Source organism: Hyla sarda, chromosome 1 (assembly GCF_029499605.1).
Source record: "Hyla sarda isolate aHylSar1 chromosome 1, aHylSar1.hap1, whole genome shotgun sequence".
Classification (NCBI taxonomy): domain Eukaryota; kingdom Metazoa; phylum Chordata; class Amphibia; order Anura; family Hylidae; genus Hyla; species Hyla sarda.
In genome coordinates, this window is record NC_079189.1 from 415750425 (window position 1) to 415767016 (window position 16592).

A 16592-nucleotide genomic window follows, 5' to 3' on the forward strand; every position below is an offset into this window, starting at 1 on the left:
ACACAGACAAGCTCAGCACTGCTCCCTGACTGACAGACAGACAGATAGATATTATATAGGATAGATAGATGTTATATAGGATAGATAGATATTACCGTATTTATCAGCGTATAACACACATTTTTTATGCAACATTTTTTAGCCTAAAGTCTATCTGAGTGTTATGCGCCGATAGACTGTTTGTGACCCCGCAAAAGCCGCTGCAGTTCAATGATTTAAAGCGGGCGCTTTAAATCATTGAACTGCAGCAGCTTATGCCTGGCCAGAGTCCCACTGCCACTTCCAGATTCCCTAACCGTCCCCGGTTTTATAGTTATATCTCCCGCCGCCGCCACGGCCCAATTCCTTCCCCGTCCCTGATTTTATAGTTAAATATCCCGCTGCCGCCACTGCCCAATTCCCTCCCCGCCCCCGGTTTTATAGTTACATGTGCCCTGGGGACTGCGTTCCTTCATGCTCCGGCAACCTCCTGATCTGTCAATCTGCGCTGCGCAATGACGAGTGACGTCCTCAACACGACGTCACTCGTCAGTCAGTGCGCGGCGCACAGTGACAGCCCAATTCCCTCCCCGGGGATGGGAAGGGAATTGGGCCGTGGGGTGGTGGGATATTTACCAAAATTTCCTTGGAAAAATTAGGGTGCATGTTATAGGCCGGTGCGTGGTATACCCCGATAAATACGGTATATATTATAGATAGATGTAGGCAATAGATTAGATAGATAGACAATCTCCTACCAGTCACACTCTATACTAAGCATGGGAGGTTAAAGTGCAGCACCTAAACTGTTCCCCTAGGGAACTGGTAGCAACCATCTCTACCCCAGCAGGACAGTGTGAGAAGATGCAATTACAGTTTCCTGTCACAGGTGACTCCACAGGGAGCCATCACTGCTGCACAGGGTTTCTGCTCTCTGTCTATGTCATCAATGGTTACCTTATGAAGTGGTTGCAAACAAATCTGTTAAAAAATTATTAAGAAATTGGACCGTTTATAAAAACTTCCTCTTTTTAAGAAAAAACCTCAACGTTTCATCAGGATGCTCAGACTTATTTTTACTATTAGGCTAAGGTTCTACTTGTTTTTTTTTGTGGCCCAAAAAGACGCCAGAAAAAACGCCACAGCATTTTACTGTGTTTGGCGTTATTTTCTTGCGTTTTTTTTCTGGAATTTTTTGCCGATTTGATGTTTTTTCAAAATTTGTTGGGTATCAAAAAAATATATATTTTTTAAAAAGGATGCAGTAGTGGTGCAAAAAAAATTTATTTAAATGAAAACTGTCAGATATTTTCTCCAGCACTATCCACAGGTACTGGTGGATAGTGCGGAAGACGCTGATTAAGACAAGCCCTACTTTGATTGGATCTGCGCGGCCGTTCTTTCGCAATTGTAGTTCTATTTTCTGTTGAAATCTTCCTGTAACTTGCACGGTCGGGGCTTCTGTGCTTATCTGGCACTGAGGTCAGAGGCGCTTATGAATATTCCTCCCCCCAGTTAGGAGTGGCGAAGAGAGGGAGAACTGGAGAGAGGGGGGATGAATATTCATAAGCGGCGCAGATGCTGATCCCTATTTTAAAAATTAATAAACATTTTGGTATAAAAAAGATACATTTCGTTAGATACAATTTTTTTTCATCACTACTGTTTTTTTTTTTTTTTTATGGTACCCGACGAAATTTTATTAAAAAAGGTATCTCCATCACTTTTTTGGATAGTTTTTCTTGGTGTTTTTTTACTCCCTTAGACTTCTATGGGAGAAAAACATCACTATTTCAGGGGAAAAAAACACCATAGGCTCAACATACTGCGACTTTGCAAAACCACCAAGGAGTTGAAAAAGAGTGAAAAAACGCCAAAAGGATTAAAAAAAAAACACCAAACTGAAAAACGCAAAGTGGAATTTTTTTTTTGCGATTTCTCATTGATTTACAGCTAACATCTGGCCATAGCGTTTTTTCAATGAAACAATGCCATGGGGGGGGGGGGGGGGGCGCACAAAAAAAAAAAAAAAAAAATTGTAGAAACTGAGCCCTCTATTGTCTGTGCTCAACCCCTGTGCCCTCTGTATTTAGCGCTCACCCCTGTGCCCTCTGTATTTATCGATCACCCCCTGTGACCTCTGTATTTAGTGCTCACCCCCTGTGCCCTCTGTTGTCTGCACTCACCCCCTGTGCCCTCTGTTGTCTGCGCTCACCCCCTGTGTCCTCTGTATTTAGCAATCACCCCCTGTGCCCTCTGTATTTAGCGATCACCCCCTGTGCCTTCTGTATTTAGTGATCACCCCCTGTGCCTTCTGTATTTAGCGATCACCCCCTGTGGCCTCTGTATTTAGCGATCACTCCCTGTGCCCTCTGTATTTAGCGATCACCCCCTGTGCCTTCTGTATTTAGCGATCACCCCCTGTGCCCTCTGTATTTAGTGATCACCCCCTGTGCCTTCTGTTTTTAGCGATCACCCCCTGTGCCTTCTGTATTTAGCGATCACCCCCTGTGCCCTCTGTATTTAGCGATCACCCCCTGTGCCTTCTGTATTTAGCGATCACCCCCTGTGCCCTCTGTATTTAGCGATCACCCCTGTGCCTTCTGTATTTAGCGATCACCCCCTGTGCCCTCTGTATTTAGCGATCACCCCCTGTGCCTTCTGTATTTAGCGATCTCCCCCTGTGCCTTCTGTATTTAGCGATCACCCCCTGTGCCCTCTGTATTTAGCGATCACCCCCTGTGCCTTCTGTATTTAGCGATCTCCCCCTGTGCCTTCTGTATTTAGCGATCACCCCCTGTGGCCTCTGTATTTAGCGATCACCCCCTGTGCCCTCTGTATTTAGCGATCACCCCCTGTGCCTTCTGTATTTAGCGATCACCCCCTGTGGCCTCTGTATTTAGCGATCACCCCCTGTGCCTTCTGTATTTAGCGATCACCCCCTGTGCCTTCTGTATTTAGCGATCTCCCCCTGTGCCCTCTGTATTTAGCGATCTCCCCCTGTGCCCTCTGTATTTAGCGATCACCCCCTGTGCCCTCTGTATTTAGCGATCACCCCCTGTGCCCTCTGTATTTAGCGATCACCCCCTGTGCCTTCTGTATTTAGCGATCTCCCCCTGTGCCCTCTGTATTTAGCGATCTCCCCCTGTGCCCTCTGTATTTAGCGATCACCCCCTGTGCCCTCTGTATTTAGCGATCACCCCCTGTGCCCTCTGTATTTAGCGATCACCACCTGTGCCTTCTGTATTTGGCGATCTCCCCCTGTGCCTTCTGTATTTAGTGATCACCCCCTGTGCCCTCTGTATTTAGCGATCACCCCCTATGCCTTCTGTATTTAGCGATCACCCCCTGATCCCTCTGTATTTAGTGATCACCCCCTGTGCCCTCTGTATTTAGCGATCACCCCCTATGCCTTCTGTATTTAGCGATCTGCCCCTGTGCCCTCTGTATTTAGCGATCACCCCCTGTGCCCTCTGTATTTAGCGATCACCCCCTGTGCCCTCTGTATTTAGCGATCACCCCCTGTGCCCTCTGTATTTAGCGATCACCCCCTATGCCTTCTGTATTTAGCGATCTCCCCCTGTGCCCTCTGTATTTAGCGATCACCCCCTGTGCCCTCTGTATTTAGCGATCACCCCCTGTGCCCTCTGTATTTAGCGATCACCACCTGTGCCCTCTGTATTTTGCACTCCACCCAGCATTTTCCACGTTTACTCCTGCTATCCAGCACTTGACCGCTGGAGGCCGCTAGTGGGTAAAGAGCTGTGTGGAGAGGAAAGTGTGCGGGCTGTTTGTGATGTTGGTGGGAAGGGGAGGGCTGTGGGTAGAAAGCCATGTTTCGGCATGGACAGTCAGGAGAACAGTCGCTGGGTTCCCTTTATAAAGAGGTCAGTAGGGACTAACGCACCTCAAGCGCCTTATATCCTGTGTGAACGCGCACACGTACAGCTGCGTTATCTCTTGCATAGTCCTGTAGCCGCAGCTCGGTCAGGTCACGGTGCACGGGCCGTGACTGGCGGCTGTCTCCGAGGGCTTCCGGGGCAAAGGATGACCAGTGGCTGCAGGAGCCGGGCTGGTAATGCTGGAGCTCGGGCGCATAGACATGGTGGCAGGGAGATAAGGAACACATAGTCATATAGGAAACTGAGGTATGGCCTCTGGTGTCCTATATAAACCCTGCCTGCTGAATTACTTATAAAGAGCTATTGGATTACCACACTCGGACAGCTCTTCTATAATACATATACATTACAATAGGGTCCATGCCAGTGTTCCCCAACCTGCCTCCCAGCTGTTACAAAACAACTCCCATCATAACAGTGTGGCATGATGGGAGTTGTAGTTTTACAATAGCTGGGTGTCAGGGGAGAGCCCTAGGTTGTGGAACACTGATCAAATGTGTCCTAAAATTTCCGCCCTGCGAACACATAAAGGTGAAAGTGATGTCCTTGTGTGAGATTCTATAGGGCAGCTATATAAGATATTAGGAATGGAATCAGGAGGATTTGCACATTGGGATGAGTGGCTGCAGTACTCAGCAGGATCACTAGGTGTCACTACACTTTTTACCTAGCAATGACTCTTGTAAACCAAAATATGTTCTGTTTTGTAGTGTTTGATCCTAAATTGCAAAAAGAAGTTACAAATATTTAACCTTTCACTTGATGATAAATATTCAATTGTAGTGGTCTCTAACCTGCGGACGTCCAGATGTTGCAAAACTACAACTCCCAGCCTGCCCGGACAGCCAACGGCTGTCCGGGCATGCGGGGAGTTGTAGTTTTGCAACATCTGGAGGTCCGCAGGTTGAAGACCACTGGTATAAGGGAATGATAGGAAATTCTATACAAATAATAGAAAGATAAGTAAATTTATTTGTAGGGCTAGCTTACTGATGTCACAAATATTATTTTGGTTGTGCCGTACATTTTATGGTAAAATGAAAGGTGTCATTATGGAGTACAATCGGTCAAGTAAAAAACAAGCCCTCATATGGGCCTGTGGTTTAAAATATGGCGTTAAAAGAGAAAATGTAAAAAATTTAATTGGCTGTGTCTTTAAGACCAAAATGGTCTGTGTCCCTAACCCCTTAAAGGGTAGCTCCCACCATCCAATTTTTATTTTTTTTTGCTAGCCCGTTAACGCCCCCCCTCCCCTCCCCCTCATTACACTTGCAGTTACTGCAGAGTCCGGCAGTGGGTGCGCAGGGACAGCGGCGGCAATGTGCGGGAGGAGTGGCCTCCCAGCCAGTGGCCAGGGAGCCAATGCGCTCGCTTCCGCCTGTCTGATTGACAGGCATGGAGCGAGTGCAGCCTATATGAAAAAGGACTGATGGCCACTCCAAAATCAGTCCTTTTCCAGTGGCCTGTTTTAAATGTAAATTAAACCTTTTTAATGAAAAAAAAAATAATAAAAGTATATTAGAGATATGTTGTAGTACATAAGTACTACAATATATCAAAAAATAAAGTTGGTGACAGTGCCCATTTAAGGACTCAGGGTTTTTTCCGTTTTTGCACTTTCATGCACCACCTTTAAAAAATCATAACCCTTTCAATTTTGCACCTAAAAATCCATATGATGGCTTATTTTTTGCACCACCAATTCTACTTTGTAATGACTTCAGTCATTTTACCCAAAAATCTACGGCGAAACAGGAAAAAAAAATCATTGTGAGACCAAATTAAAAAAAATATGCCATTTTGTAAATTTTGGGGGCTTCCGTTTCTGTGCATTTTTGGTAAAAATGACACCTTATCTTTATTCTGTAGGTACATATGATTAAATGATACCCTACTTATATAGGTTTGATTTTGTCGTACTTCTGGATAAAATCATAACTACATGCAGGAAAATTAATACGTTTAAAACTGTCATCTTCTGACCCCTATAACTTTATTTTTCCGCGTACGGGGCAGTATCATGGCTCATTTTTGCGTTGTGATCTGAAGTTTTTATCGGTACCATTTTAGTATTGATCGGACTTTTTGATCGCTTTTTATTAATTTTTTCATGATGTAAAAAGTGACCAAAAATACGCTATTTTGGACTTTGGAATTTTTTTTTTGCGCGTACGCCATTGACTGTGATATATTTTTATATTTGGACATTTTCGCACGCGGCGATACCACATGTTTTTTATTTGCACAGTTTTTCTTTTTAAATGGGAAAAGGGGGGTGATTCAAACTTTTATTAGGGAAAGGGTTAAATGATCTTCACTTTTTTTCTTAACTTTTTTATTTTTGCAATGTTATAGCTTCCATAGGGGGCAATAACACTGCAAACACTGATCTTTTACATTGATCTTTGTTATTCCCTGGATCTCGGGCACTGAGCAGTCATCCAGCGATCGGACACGCAGGTGGCAGGTAGGGGCACTCCTTGTGTGTTACAGCTGTTCGGGACGCCGTGACTTCGACGCGGTGGTCCCGAATAGCCCACTGAGCTAGCCTGGAGTAGTTTAGTTCCACTTTAGACGCGGCGATCAAATTTGAACGCCGCTCCTAGAGGGTTAATAGTGCGCGGCACCGCAATCAGTGCCGCACGCTATTAGCCACGGGTCCCGGCCATTGTAGAAAGGGAGTGGACTCAGGGCGTACAGGTATGCCTTAAATGGTTAAAGAGACACTGTCATTATGAAAACACAAAAATGTGTGGGCATTCTGGGAGTTGTAGTTTTGCAACAACTAAATGCAACACTGCTCTAACACAGTGCTTTACAATCACTGCAGCTGAAGCTGTTGCGATGCTAAACTAAAACTCCCAGCATGCAGAATGACAATGAAGCTGATAAGACATTCAGGAGTCTGTGAAATTTGAATGACGCACATAGTGACAGCTATGTTGATTAGCATCCAGCTTTACTAGGAACAGATAGAAAATGTATGACTATACAAACTCAGAGCAGATGAGTCATCAGTGAGGGAGAGAGACAGACACGCCCCCTCCATAAGGAAGAACAAAAAGCAAGTGAGCAAAATATAAATGCTATTTGCTAGGGATATATAGGTCCTAGACACACACACATTATATGTACATGATCAGAATTAGGTACTGAGTAACATAACTTTTTTTTTTTTTGCACTATGACAGGTACACTTTAAGGGGTTAAAAATATTTTCCCAGGTTCCACTATGAAATCAGTAATCTAGCTATACAAATGTGTTGACAAATTTATCTATTATTTATATATAATTTACTATGATTCCTTAATACAACTGTATATTTATCAGCACTATAATTATACCCATATTCTTACCAGATATGTTACTAAGCATATCTAACCATGATATTCCTCCAATAATCCCCAATGTAGAACAATAATAATATACATATTCTTATCAGAATATGATGGTTTGTTACAGTGGGTCTCATTGATGAATAAAGGAGCAGAATAGAATAACACAGAATTATTCCTATAGACCACTTAAAAGGTAGCCCTAAACTTCTTATGTACCCTAAACAAATGAACTTTATTGAATCTACACATTTGTTATAAGCCTGCGCCTGAATCCAGATGTAGTGTCATGTTATAGGTATAAATATCAACCAGCTTGCTGTGTACGATACTTATACATTGATCCCTCAACATACAATGGTAATTTGTTCCAAATGAACCATCATTACTTGAATTTATGTATGTTGAGGGATTCGTGCAATAATAATATAAAAAGTTATACTCCTGTGTCCCCGTTGCTCGGGACTGTCACTGCTGCACTGGATTGTCACTCTCCATCATCATGTCCCCGGGGTGTCCCTGCTGCTCCTGACGTCACATCTGCCCTGGATCATCGCCCTCCATCGCCGTCATCACATTGCTGCACATGCTGCTCCTATTGGATGACGTGACGGCACGCGCGGCGACATAATGATGACAAAGGAGAGCGACGGCTATGCAGCGGAGCATGAAGAGGACAGTCCGGAGCAGCGTGGACAGGTGAGTGACACTCACCGGAGCACACGGGGCACATTAAACGGGTATCCGGTGGCAGCTGAAGCAGTCTGATAGCGGTTTATGCGATGGCCCCGACAAAAGCATCGTATGTTGATGCTGCCTTCAACATGCGATTGCTTCTGAGAGGCCATGGTATGTCGGGGGATCTCTGTACATCAATTCACTGCTGTGCGCACACAGTCCAGTTTTGGGTATACTGCACGCAATTATAATAAACACTCTGCCCCCCTGAGGTTTTTACCAAGTGTATAGATTCAATAAAGTTTATTCATTTAGGCTATACTCGCACAGAAGAATGTCCGTACAGAAATTCCCCCGACATTGGAGGGCTGGCAGAGCATGCCGGCTCTAGGGCCACTCAGAAATGCGCCGTCTCGTGTCTATTTTTTCTGCGTACTCTGGAATCGGGATTTCCACAGCAGAAATATCTGGTGTGGAAATTCTGCAGCAGATGTTTGTGCTGCGCAAAGACAAAATGGTATTAGATGATAACTTGATTATACTTTCTACCAGAATTTAAACTACTAGGGTATTTCACTGCATGCATTTATATGTACATACCTTTTAATGAAAGCGGCAAAAGGAGGCCACTCTGGCTCAAAAAAGTTATAACAAGCTTGGCTCGCTATCATGGTTTAATTTTAAAGAACCTTAAAGGGGTGCTCAGGTGGAAAACAGTGCTCTCTGTTGACACCTCTGCTATGGGGATTTTCTCCTACTCTGGACAGTTCCTGACATGGAGAGAGGTGTCAGCAGAGAGCACTGTGGTCTTGACAGAAAATAAATCCGAAAATAATTTCCTCTGTATTATACAGCCGCTAATAAGTACTGGAAGGATTAAGATTTTTTTAATAGAAGTAATTTACATATATGTTTAACTTTCTGGCATCAGTTGATAAAAAAAATAAAAAAAAGTTTCTCGGTTGGCTCCATTGGGGGACACAGAGACCGTGGGTATATCTTGCTGCCACTAGGAGGCTGACACTAGGCATTCAAAAAGAAAGTTGTCCCCTCCTATCAGGATATAGCCCGCCTACTGACCCTGAGATAATCGGTTGTTAGCTTAGTGTCAGTTGGAGGCAGACACAGGTCTGGCGCTCTTCAGACCTCGTCTTCTTTTTTTATTTTATAAGCTAGGGCCTGTTGTAGGTTCTTTTCTCCTTTTTATTTCTTGTTTTTTTAGGTGGGGGTTCAGGAGCATGGCGCTACCTGTTCCCCCATATGCAGCTAAGGGGCACAAGTCATAGAGTATGCACCGTTAACCCCTTCCCGCCAACTGCCAGTGCCTGGGGTTGCACCTTGGGTCCGGGTCCCCCTATCCTCCCTGCTGTCTCAACCAGACGTAATGCAGGTGACAAATAGCTGGCTTAAGACATCTTAGATGAGTATGTGCTGGTCACTGGGTGAGTATCTCCAATCCCCCTCCTTCTCTTTTCTTACTTAGGCCCCTTATACTGGGGCCCCAGGGGATTTTTCATTCATTTTTATTAGGGATCGACCGAATATCGGTTTGGCCGATATTATCGGCCGATAATCACGATTTTGGGCGTTATCGGTATCGGCAATTACCTTACCGATAATGCACCGACCGGTGCACCGATAATGCACCGACCGGTGCGGTGGGGGGTGCAACGCGGTGCGGCGGGCAGTCGCAGTGGCAGTGATAGGACTCAGGAGGACCCCCAGGCAGGCAGGGGGAGAGAAGAGGGTGGCGGCAGCGGCCTATGACACCGCAAAAACCGCTGCAGTTCATTGATTTAAAGCGCTCTTCCAATAGGGTTCATCTGGGTGCGGAGTCCACCCCCCTCCGGTCAGTGCAGCCTGCTTCTCCTTCCTACTCTGTGGGCCATTTCACCTCTGCTAATTCAGCACTTTTGTTGGACGTGGGTTTGCCCATCTGAAAGGGCCCTTAGACATGGTAACTTGAGAACAATAAACACTGCTCAGTGTTATTCTACAGTTAGTCATCAGTAATACATCAGTGCGTCTCTAACCTTAGTTTTTTATGGCCTTGCCTGTTATGTTTTCACTGCCTCCCAGCAAAAAGCTGATTGTTGTTAAACAAAACTCTGTGACAAGCTACCAGCAAAAAACATGAGGGTGCTTCTACATGGGACAGGTATGCCTGCGGGTTTGCATGCAGAAAATCCAAAGCATATTACTGTATCAGTGTTGTGGATGAGATTTTAAAGGGTGCCTCTAAAGTTGAACTCCTTCCCATTTTTTCAGGCATAGATTGCTGGATTGTCAGGTTGCCAAGGCAACCATATGATGCCCCGTGAGTTCCTTGCACAAGTCCTATTAATTACAAATGTCTTTGTGCACAGAACTCTTTGAGTGTTGTATGGTTGCCTCAGCTGGAGATCAGATGAGTCTGCAAGCTGCAAGGAAATTGACCTACGGTGTGGAATTTAACCTGCAGCATGTCAAAGGGGTACTCCAGAGCCCCCAAAAAAGTACTTATCATCTGCTGTATGTTCCAGAGGAAGTTGTGTAGTTCTTTTCCAATCTGACCCCTGTGCTCTCTGCTGACACCTCTGTCCGTGTCATGAATTTTCCCAGGAGCAAATCCACATTATGGGACTTTCTGATCACTTTTATTTATTTATTTATATTTTTATATTTTGTCACCTAATTCTAGCATTTGGTATTTTTTTTACGTTGAAACTATTCACGATACGTGATTATAAACTTGGCCATTTGTACATGTGGCTATATCAATTTTTTTTTCATTTTTTTTTTTAATTTCCATTTTGTAAAATGGGAAAAGGGGTGTAATTATAAAATTTCATTAGGAGGGATATTTTTTAAAACACTTTTTTAATAATTTATTTTACAAATGTTTTAATTCTCCATAGGGGACGAATGCAAACAATCATTTCTGAACAATGCTATGCTATTGCATAGCACTGATCAGTGTGATTGGAGCTCTGCTAATAAAGTCTGCCAAGGCAGCTTCTATCAGCAGGTCATGCCAGAGCCAGCACGAAACAGATGAGGGAACCTCCAGCTGGTATGAAAACTGATTGGACCACCGCATGTATGTTGAATATATCAGTCAAAAGAGCTGTCATTTAGGCTCTTAATTGCCATGATCACTATTGTTCACAGCACTTAAGGGGTTAATGGGGACATCAGCAGAATTGCCAATGTCTGCCAGTACGTTAGTACTGCTAGTACGTTGCTGATAGCAGCCATCCCTCACAGTCAGTGAAGGACGTGCAGCTCCTTTGCTCACTTTATAGGCATAATGCTGCTTAAGACGTAACTGTACGTCCTTGGTCATTAACTACCAGGGCACAAGGAAGTGCATTTTTATCCATTGTCCTTAAGTGTCCTTGTCCTTAAAGGGGTACTCCAGGGAAGTTAAGAAAAATAAAAATGCCCCAAAGCTACCAAAATACCTGTTCTGTGTCCTCTGTAGTTATTTGTGTGGTTTTTGAAGCTCCTTTGGCCCCTGATGTCTCCTAAATACTTTTCCTTGTTTGCAGCACAGACTACAACTCCCAGAAGTCGGTGCAGCTCTGTGTAATGGCAGTCAGCCAACTGCTTTCACTATCTGTGTGCATGCTTACACTGCAGCTCACACACACTGTACATGTCTTTTCTTTCAGACTCTCCTTCCTCCAGCAATGAATTTGCTATGCTCTAAATAGCAGAAGTCAGTGATTAGATATTCAGCAGAAAAACAGCAGCTATGTGCTCAGTTGTGACTAAGAATCTTCACTGCTTTTCTCTCACAGCTCACAAGCTCCTCACACAGGGAGGGGAGGTGTGGCTGTACAGCCAGACCAAACAGAAATCAGGTGGCGTTGTCCTGAAAGGTGGGGGCTAGTCTCAGTGAGGGGCTTACACCAAGACAAGGTAGATTTGAGAATTCAATTAATTTTTCTCTCATTTCCTGCCTATAAGTGACATCTGAAAGAGGGAAACAGCTGTATATAGCTAATGAACGATATTTAGATAAATACACAGGTTGGTGACGGGTAAAGGATGGGCTATGGGTTTAGTTCCCCGGAGTACCCCTTTAAGTGAGTTCCTAAGCCCCCAACAACTATCATATTTCTTATAGTATATGTATATTATACTTTTATTTTTTAAAGTTGGTTCCCACATACACAAGCAGAAGAATACAACAGCACACTGATAGCACAAAGATACAGATAAAACATGAAATGCTATATTGCTGCAATGAAAAATGAAAAAATGAGGTGCTCCGCTCACCATTTGGCTAAGTAGTTTGGACCATCCCACCACGTTAAGGTGACCTCATTGGGAGGGACCCTACACTGTCAATGTGCCTCTGTGCAGTCAGTTACCAGGCTTGTAAGGTCTGAGACACCCAGCACCTTACAAGATGGGTGGGGTGCAGGAACCAACATGGAGGTAGTTACTCCCCCATATGTATAACACAAAAAAGGATAAGTTGCCCAGCACAAATTGATAACAAACTATTGCATGGATCCGGCATACTAACTCCAAACTATTTGGCGAAATGGTGAGCAAAGTACCTACATTTTTCATTGTAGCAATATAGCATGCTCTATCTTTGTGCTAGCAGTGTGCTGTTGTATTCTCCTGCTTGTGTATATTTAACCTAGCAGCGTGCACCTGTATGCTGGGTCCATATATATAATTCCACTCCTGATGAATATGTATAACATTTTAAACCTTTCTTTGATATGTGTTGCTCTGCATTACACAGCTAAAAGACCATATTTTTTTTCTCGGTGAAATGGCCCACTGCAAAAGAAACTTGGACAACCCTGTTTGACATTGAGGCTGGGCCAGGTTCAGGAAGACAGTGGTGGTAAATGGGAACTATCTTAGTGTTTCCCAGCAGGGGGCCTCCAACTGTAACAAAACTACAATTCCCAGCATGTCTTTGGCATACTGGAAGTTGTAGTTTTACAAAAGCTGGGGGCACCCTGGTTGGGCAACACTGATCTGTCTGTCTATCTTATATCTATCTATCTATCGATCTAGAAACAAATACATTCCAGCTGCACTCTCAAGCTAAAGTGCAAAATCTAAGGTGCTTTATTGACCCATAAAGGTGCGACGTTTCGACGACATCACGCCATCTTTATCAAGCATGACAAACTGGTTACAAGTGATACAATATATATGGTATATAATTAATACAAATCAAATTCTCATTAGCATGTGTACAATAACTGAATATTACAAAAAATATACAGTAGGTGCCAGACAGTGCAAAAGTGCATATGAATCCAAAATACATAATAAAACTAATATACATAAATGTACAAGGTTATAAAACTCGTAACATAGTTAATTAGTGTTCATTAGCAGCTGTGTACAATAAAATCACAGTGGGATTAAAAACAACATCATATGGATAAATGGACGCTCACCGGCTACTGTATAGATATCGTCTCAGTGTTCATAATGTGTAAGGTCCAAATTTTGCATCAAGTGACTAGCACATGACCGGATTTGCGGTCACATGATCGGCCTCTGTGTTAGCGCGAGATTCTGCGCATCCACGCAGGGGATCATGAGGCTGTGGAATCCATCTCAGGAGAGGGCAAGGATACCAATGTACTAAATGTAATAACACGTTATAGATTAATATGCAGTACTGTAGTATGTGGCCAGTATAAAGTATACAGTGGAGATCAAAAGTTTGGGCACCCTAGGTAAAACATGTTATTAATGTGCATAAAGAAGCCAAAGAAAGATGGAAAAATCTCCAAAAGGCATCAAATTACAGATTAGACATTCTTATAATATGTCAACAAAAGTTAGATTTTATTTCCATCATTTACACTTTCAAAATAACAGAAAACTAAAAAATGGCATCTGCAAAAGTTTGGGCACCCTGCAGAGTTAATATCTTGTACTGCCCCCTTTGGCAAGTATCATAGCTTGTAAATGCTTTTTGTAGCCAGCCAAGAGTCTTTCAATTCTTGTTTGAGGTATCTTTGCCCATTCTTCCTTACAAAAGTCTTCCAGTTCTTTGAGATTTCTGGGCTGTCTGTCACGCACTGCTTTTTTAAGGTCTATATATAGATTTTCAATTATGTTGAGGTCAGGAGATTGTGAAGGCCATGGAAAAACATTCAGTTTACGCCTCTTGATGTAATTCCCCGTGGATTTTGAGGTGTGTTTAGGGTCATTATCCATTTGTAGAAGCCATCCTGTCTTTAACTTCCGCTTTTTCACAGATGGCATCAAGATAGCATCCAAAATTTGCTGAAATTTTATTGAATCCATTTTTCCTTCTACTCGTGAGATGTGCCCTGTGCCACTGGCTGCAATACAACCGAAAAAAGCATGATTGATCCACCCCCATGCTTAACAGTTGGACAGAGGTTCTTTTCATCAAATTCTGTTCCCCTTCTTCTCCAAACGTACCTTTGCTCATTCCGGTCAAAAAGTTCAATTTTAACCTCATCGGTCCACAGAACTTGTTTCCAAAATGCATCAGGCTTGTCTATATGTTCATTTGCAAAGTTCAAACGCTGATTTTTGTGGTAGAAGAGGTTCTCTTCTGATGACTCTTCCATGAAGACCATATTTGTAAAAGTATCTCTTTATAGTGGAATAGTGTACCACAACCCCAGTGTCTGAAAGATCTTTCTGGAGGGATTGTGCAGTCAAACATGGGTTTTGAATTGTTTTTCTCACAATCCTGCGAGCTGTTCTGTCTGATATTTTTCTTGGTCTTCCAGATCTTGCTTTAACTTCCACTGTTCCTGATGACTGCAATTTCTTAATTACATTCCGAACAGAGGATATTGACATCTGAAAACGTTTTGCTATCTTCTTATAGCCTTCTCCAGCTTTGTGAGCGTCACCTATTTTTAGATTCAGATTTCTAGACAACTGCTTAGAAGAACCCATGGTGCTGATTGTTGGGGCAAGGTCAGATGAGTCTGGGCATTTAAAACCTTTGAGATTGACATCACCCGGTCTTCCCAGATTATGATTGAGAACAATCCATGACACTGGCAGGTCTCAGCTTTGCAAAGGGGGCAGTGCATGCTATAAATTCTGCAGGGTGCCCAAACTTTTGCAGACGCCATTTTTTTGTTTTCTGTTATTTTTAAAGTGTAAATGATGGAAATAATATCTAACTTTTGTTGACATCTTATAAGAATGTCTAATCTGTAATTTGATGCCTTTTGGAGATTTTTCCATCTTTCCTTGGCTTCTTCATGCACATTAATACAAATTTTTACTTGGGGTTCCCAAACTTTTGATCCCCACTGTAGATGTCCGTAGTTTGAATTCGGCCTTTACTAAATTTATATGGGCAGGCAAGAGGCCACGATTCGCCTTAACCAAATTGATGGTAGGTAAACAGGATGGGGGTCTAAACTTTCCTCTCACTGAGAGGATATAACTTGTCATGCATATTTTGTTTTGTTATAGATTGGATCCACGGTTCCTCCTTCCATACCATCACGGACATAGAGGGGGCTTTGCCAGCTCCTTGGGATCTCACTGCCCTTCTCCATACCTCCTATTCTAAATTGCCTTCCCTGTTGAAGCGTTCTATTCTACTACATGACACGGAGGTGACATGGAAGGAGGTCAGGAAATTATTCCAGCTCCCATTCTTGGTCTCTAAACACCTTCCGCTTGTAGGACACCCGGAATACCCGCGGGGTATCCCTTTTGGGCATCCAATGGTATGACCACAGTCCGTCACCTTATCGACAGGCCCAACAAATGGTGGCTTTCCCCGCTGTCTCTTCAGTCCAAGTATAACCTGCCCTCTTTCCATGCCTTCCCTTTACTCCAACTGCACTCTTTTATGACTGCTCGCTTGAAAGACATAACCAAAGAGTCACAAAACCACGCATTAGATCTCCTTATAGGCTCTAGTCCTCATAAGGTAACTATCTCCGATATATAGCCGACTCTTAAACGAGTTCTCCTTAAGCTAGACCCAGCCACCATCTTCTCCTCCTGGTCAACCTGGGTACCAGGAGATGATATTTCTGACTGTATCTTGAATGGATGGCAAGTAGTACGCTGCTGCATCATTAATGAGCGCTGGCGTGAAACTTACTTAAAATTAGCACATAAAGCTCTCTATGGCTTTCATAGCCTCCCGTCCCCAGATTTTCCAGACAGGATCACGGCCTGCCCTAAATTTTCTACCCCACTGACTAACCTATGGCATGGGGTGTGGACGTACTCACATACTGAATATTTTTGGCGCATGGTCATTGCTTACAATAAAGACACCCGGGTGTTGTGCTTACCCTGTACTCCGAGAGCCTTACTCTTTCACCAGTGTAGACCTCCTGAAAAGGACAGTTCTACTCTTCCCAAAATACCTCAACTAGTGTACATTGTCCTCCTAGTAGCGTTACGTTGCCTCTTCTCCAATTGGTTGTCTCCCCTGATCCCTTCCCTAGCCATGGTAATATCCCAACTTAAACTACTTTGTGGGATTGACAGACTGGACACAGAACACCATAAGGACACACATACTGGTAAATTTTTTGACAAATAGAAAGTCTTTGTTGTTACACAATATACAGCACCCGGGATTGTGGATATCGTTAGACCATTTAGCTCCCCTAGTGGTACTGTCTGAGTTTCTTGGGAGACAATCTGGGGGCCTTGCGACTTCCAGCGTAAGCACAGCTTGGAACATTTTCTTATTGCTATATCTCT

General features: G+C 43.4%; 1 protein-coding gene across 12 annotated transcripts in view; it reads left to right on the plus strand.

Annotated features, from left to right (window-relative positions):
- ACACB (acetyl-CoA carboxylase beta) overlaps positions 1–16592 on the plus strand; it is a 153866-nt gene that overhangs the window by 39447 nt on the left and 97827 nt on the right. Inside the window, exon 1 of one of the 12 annotated variants that reach the window (XM_056528834.1) lies at positions 3795–3866. The exons of 6 other annotated variants lie outside the window; for them this stretch is intronic. In XM_056528834.1, coding sequence (XP_056384809.1) covers positions 3823–3866 — 44 coding nt within the window. In that variant the 5' untranslated portion in view covers positions 3795–3822. Of the gene's footprint in view, positions 1–3794; positions 3867–3987; positions 4128–15471; positions 15497–16592 lie in introns of those variants that run through there. 5 more of the 12 variants (XM_056528836.1, XM_056528832.1, XM_056528835.1 and 2 more) reach the window with 5 other exon arrangements.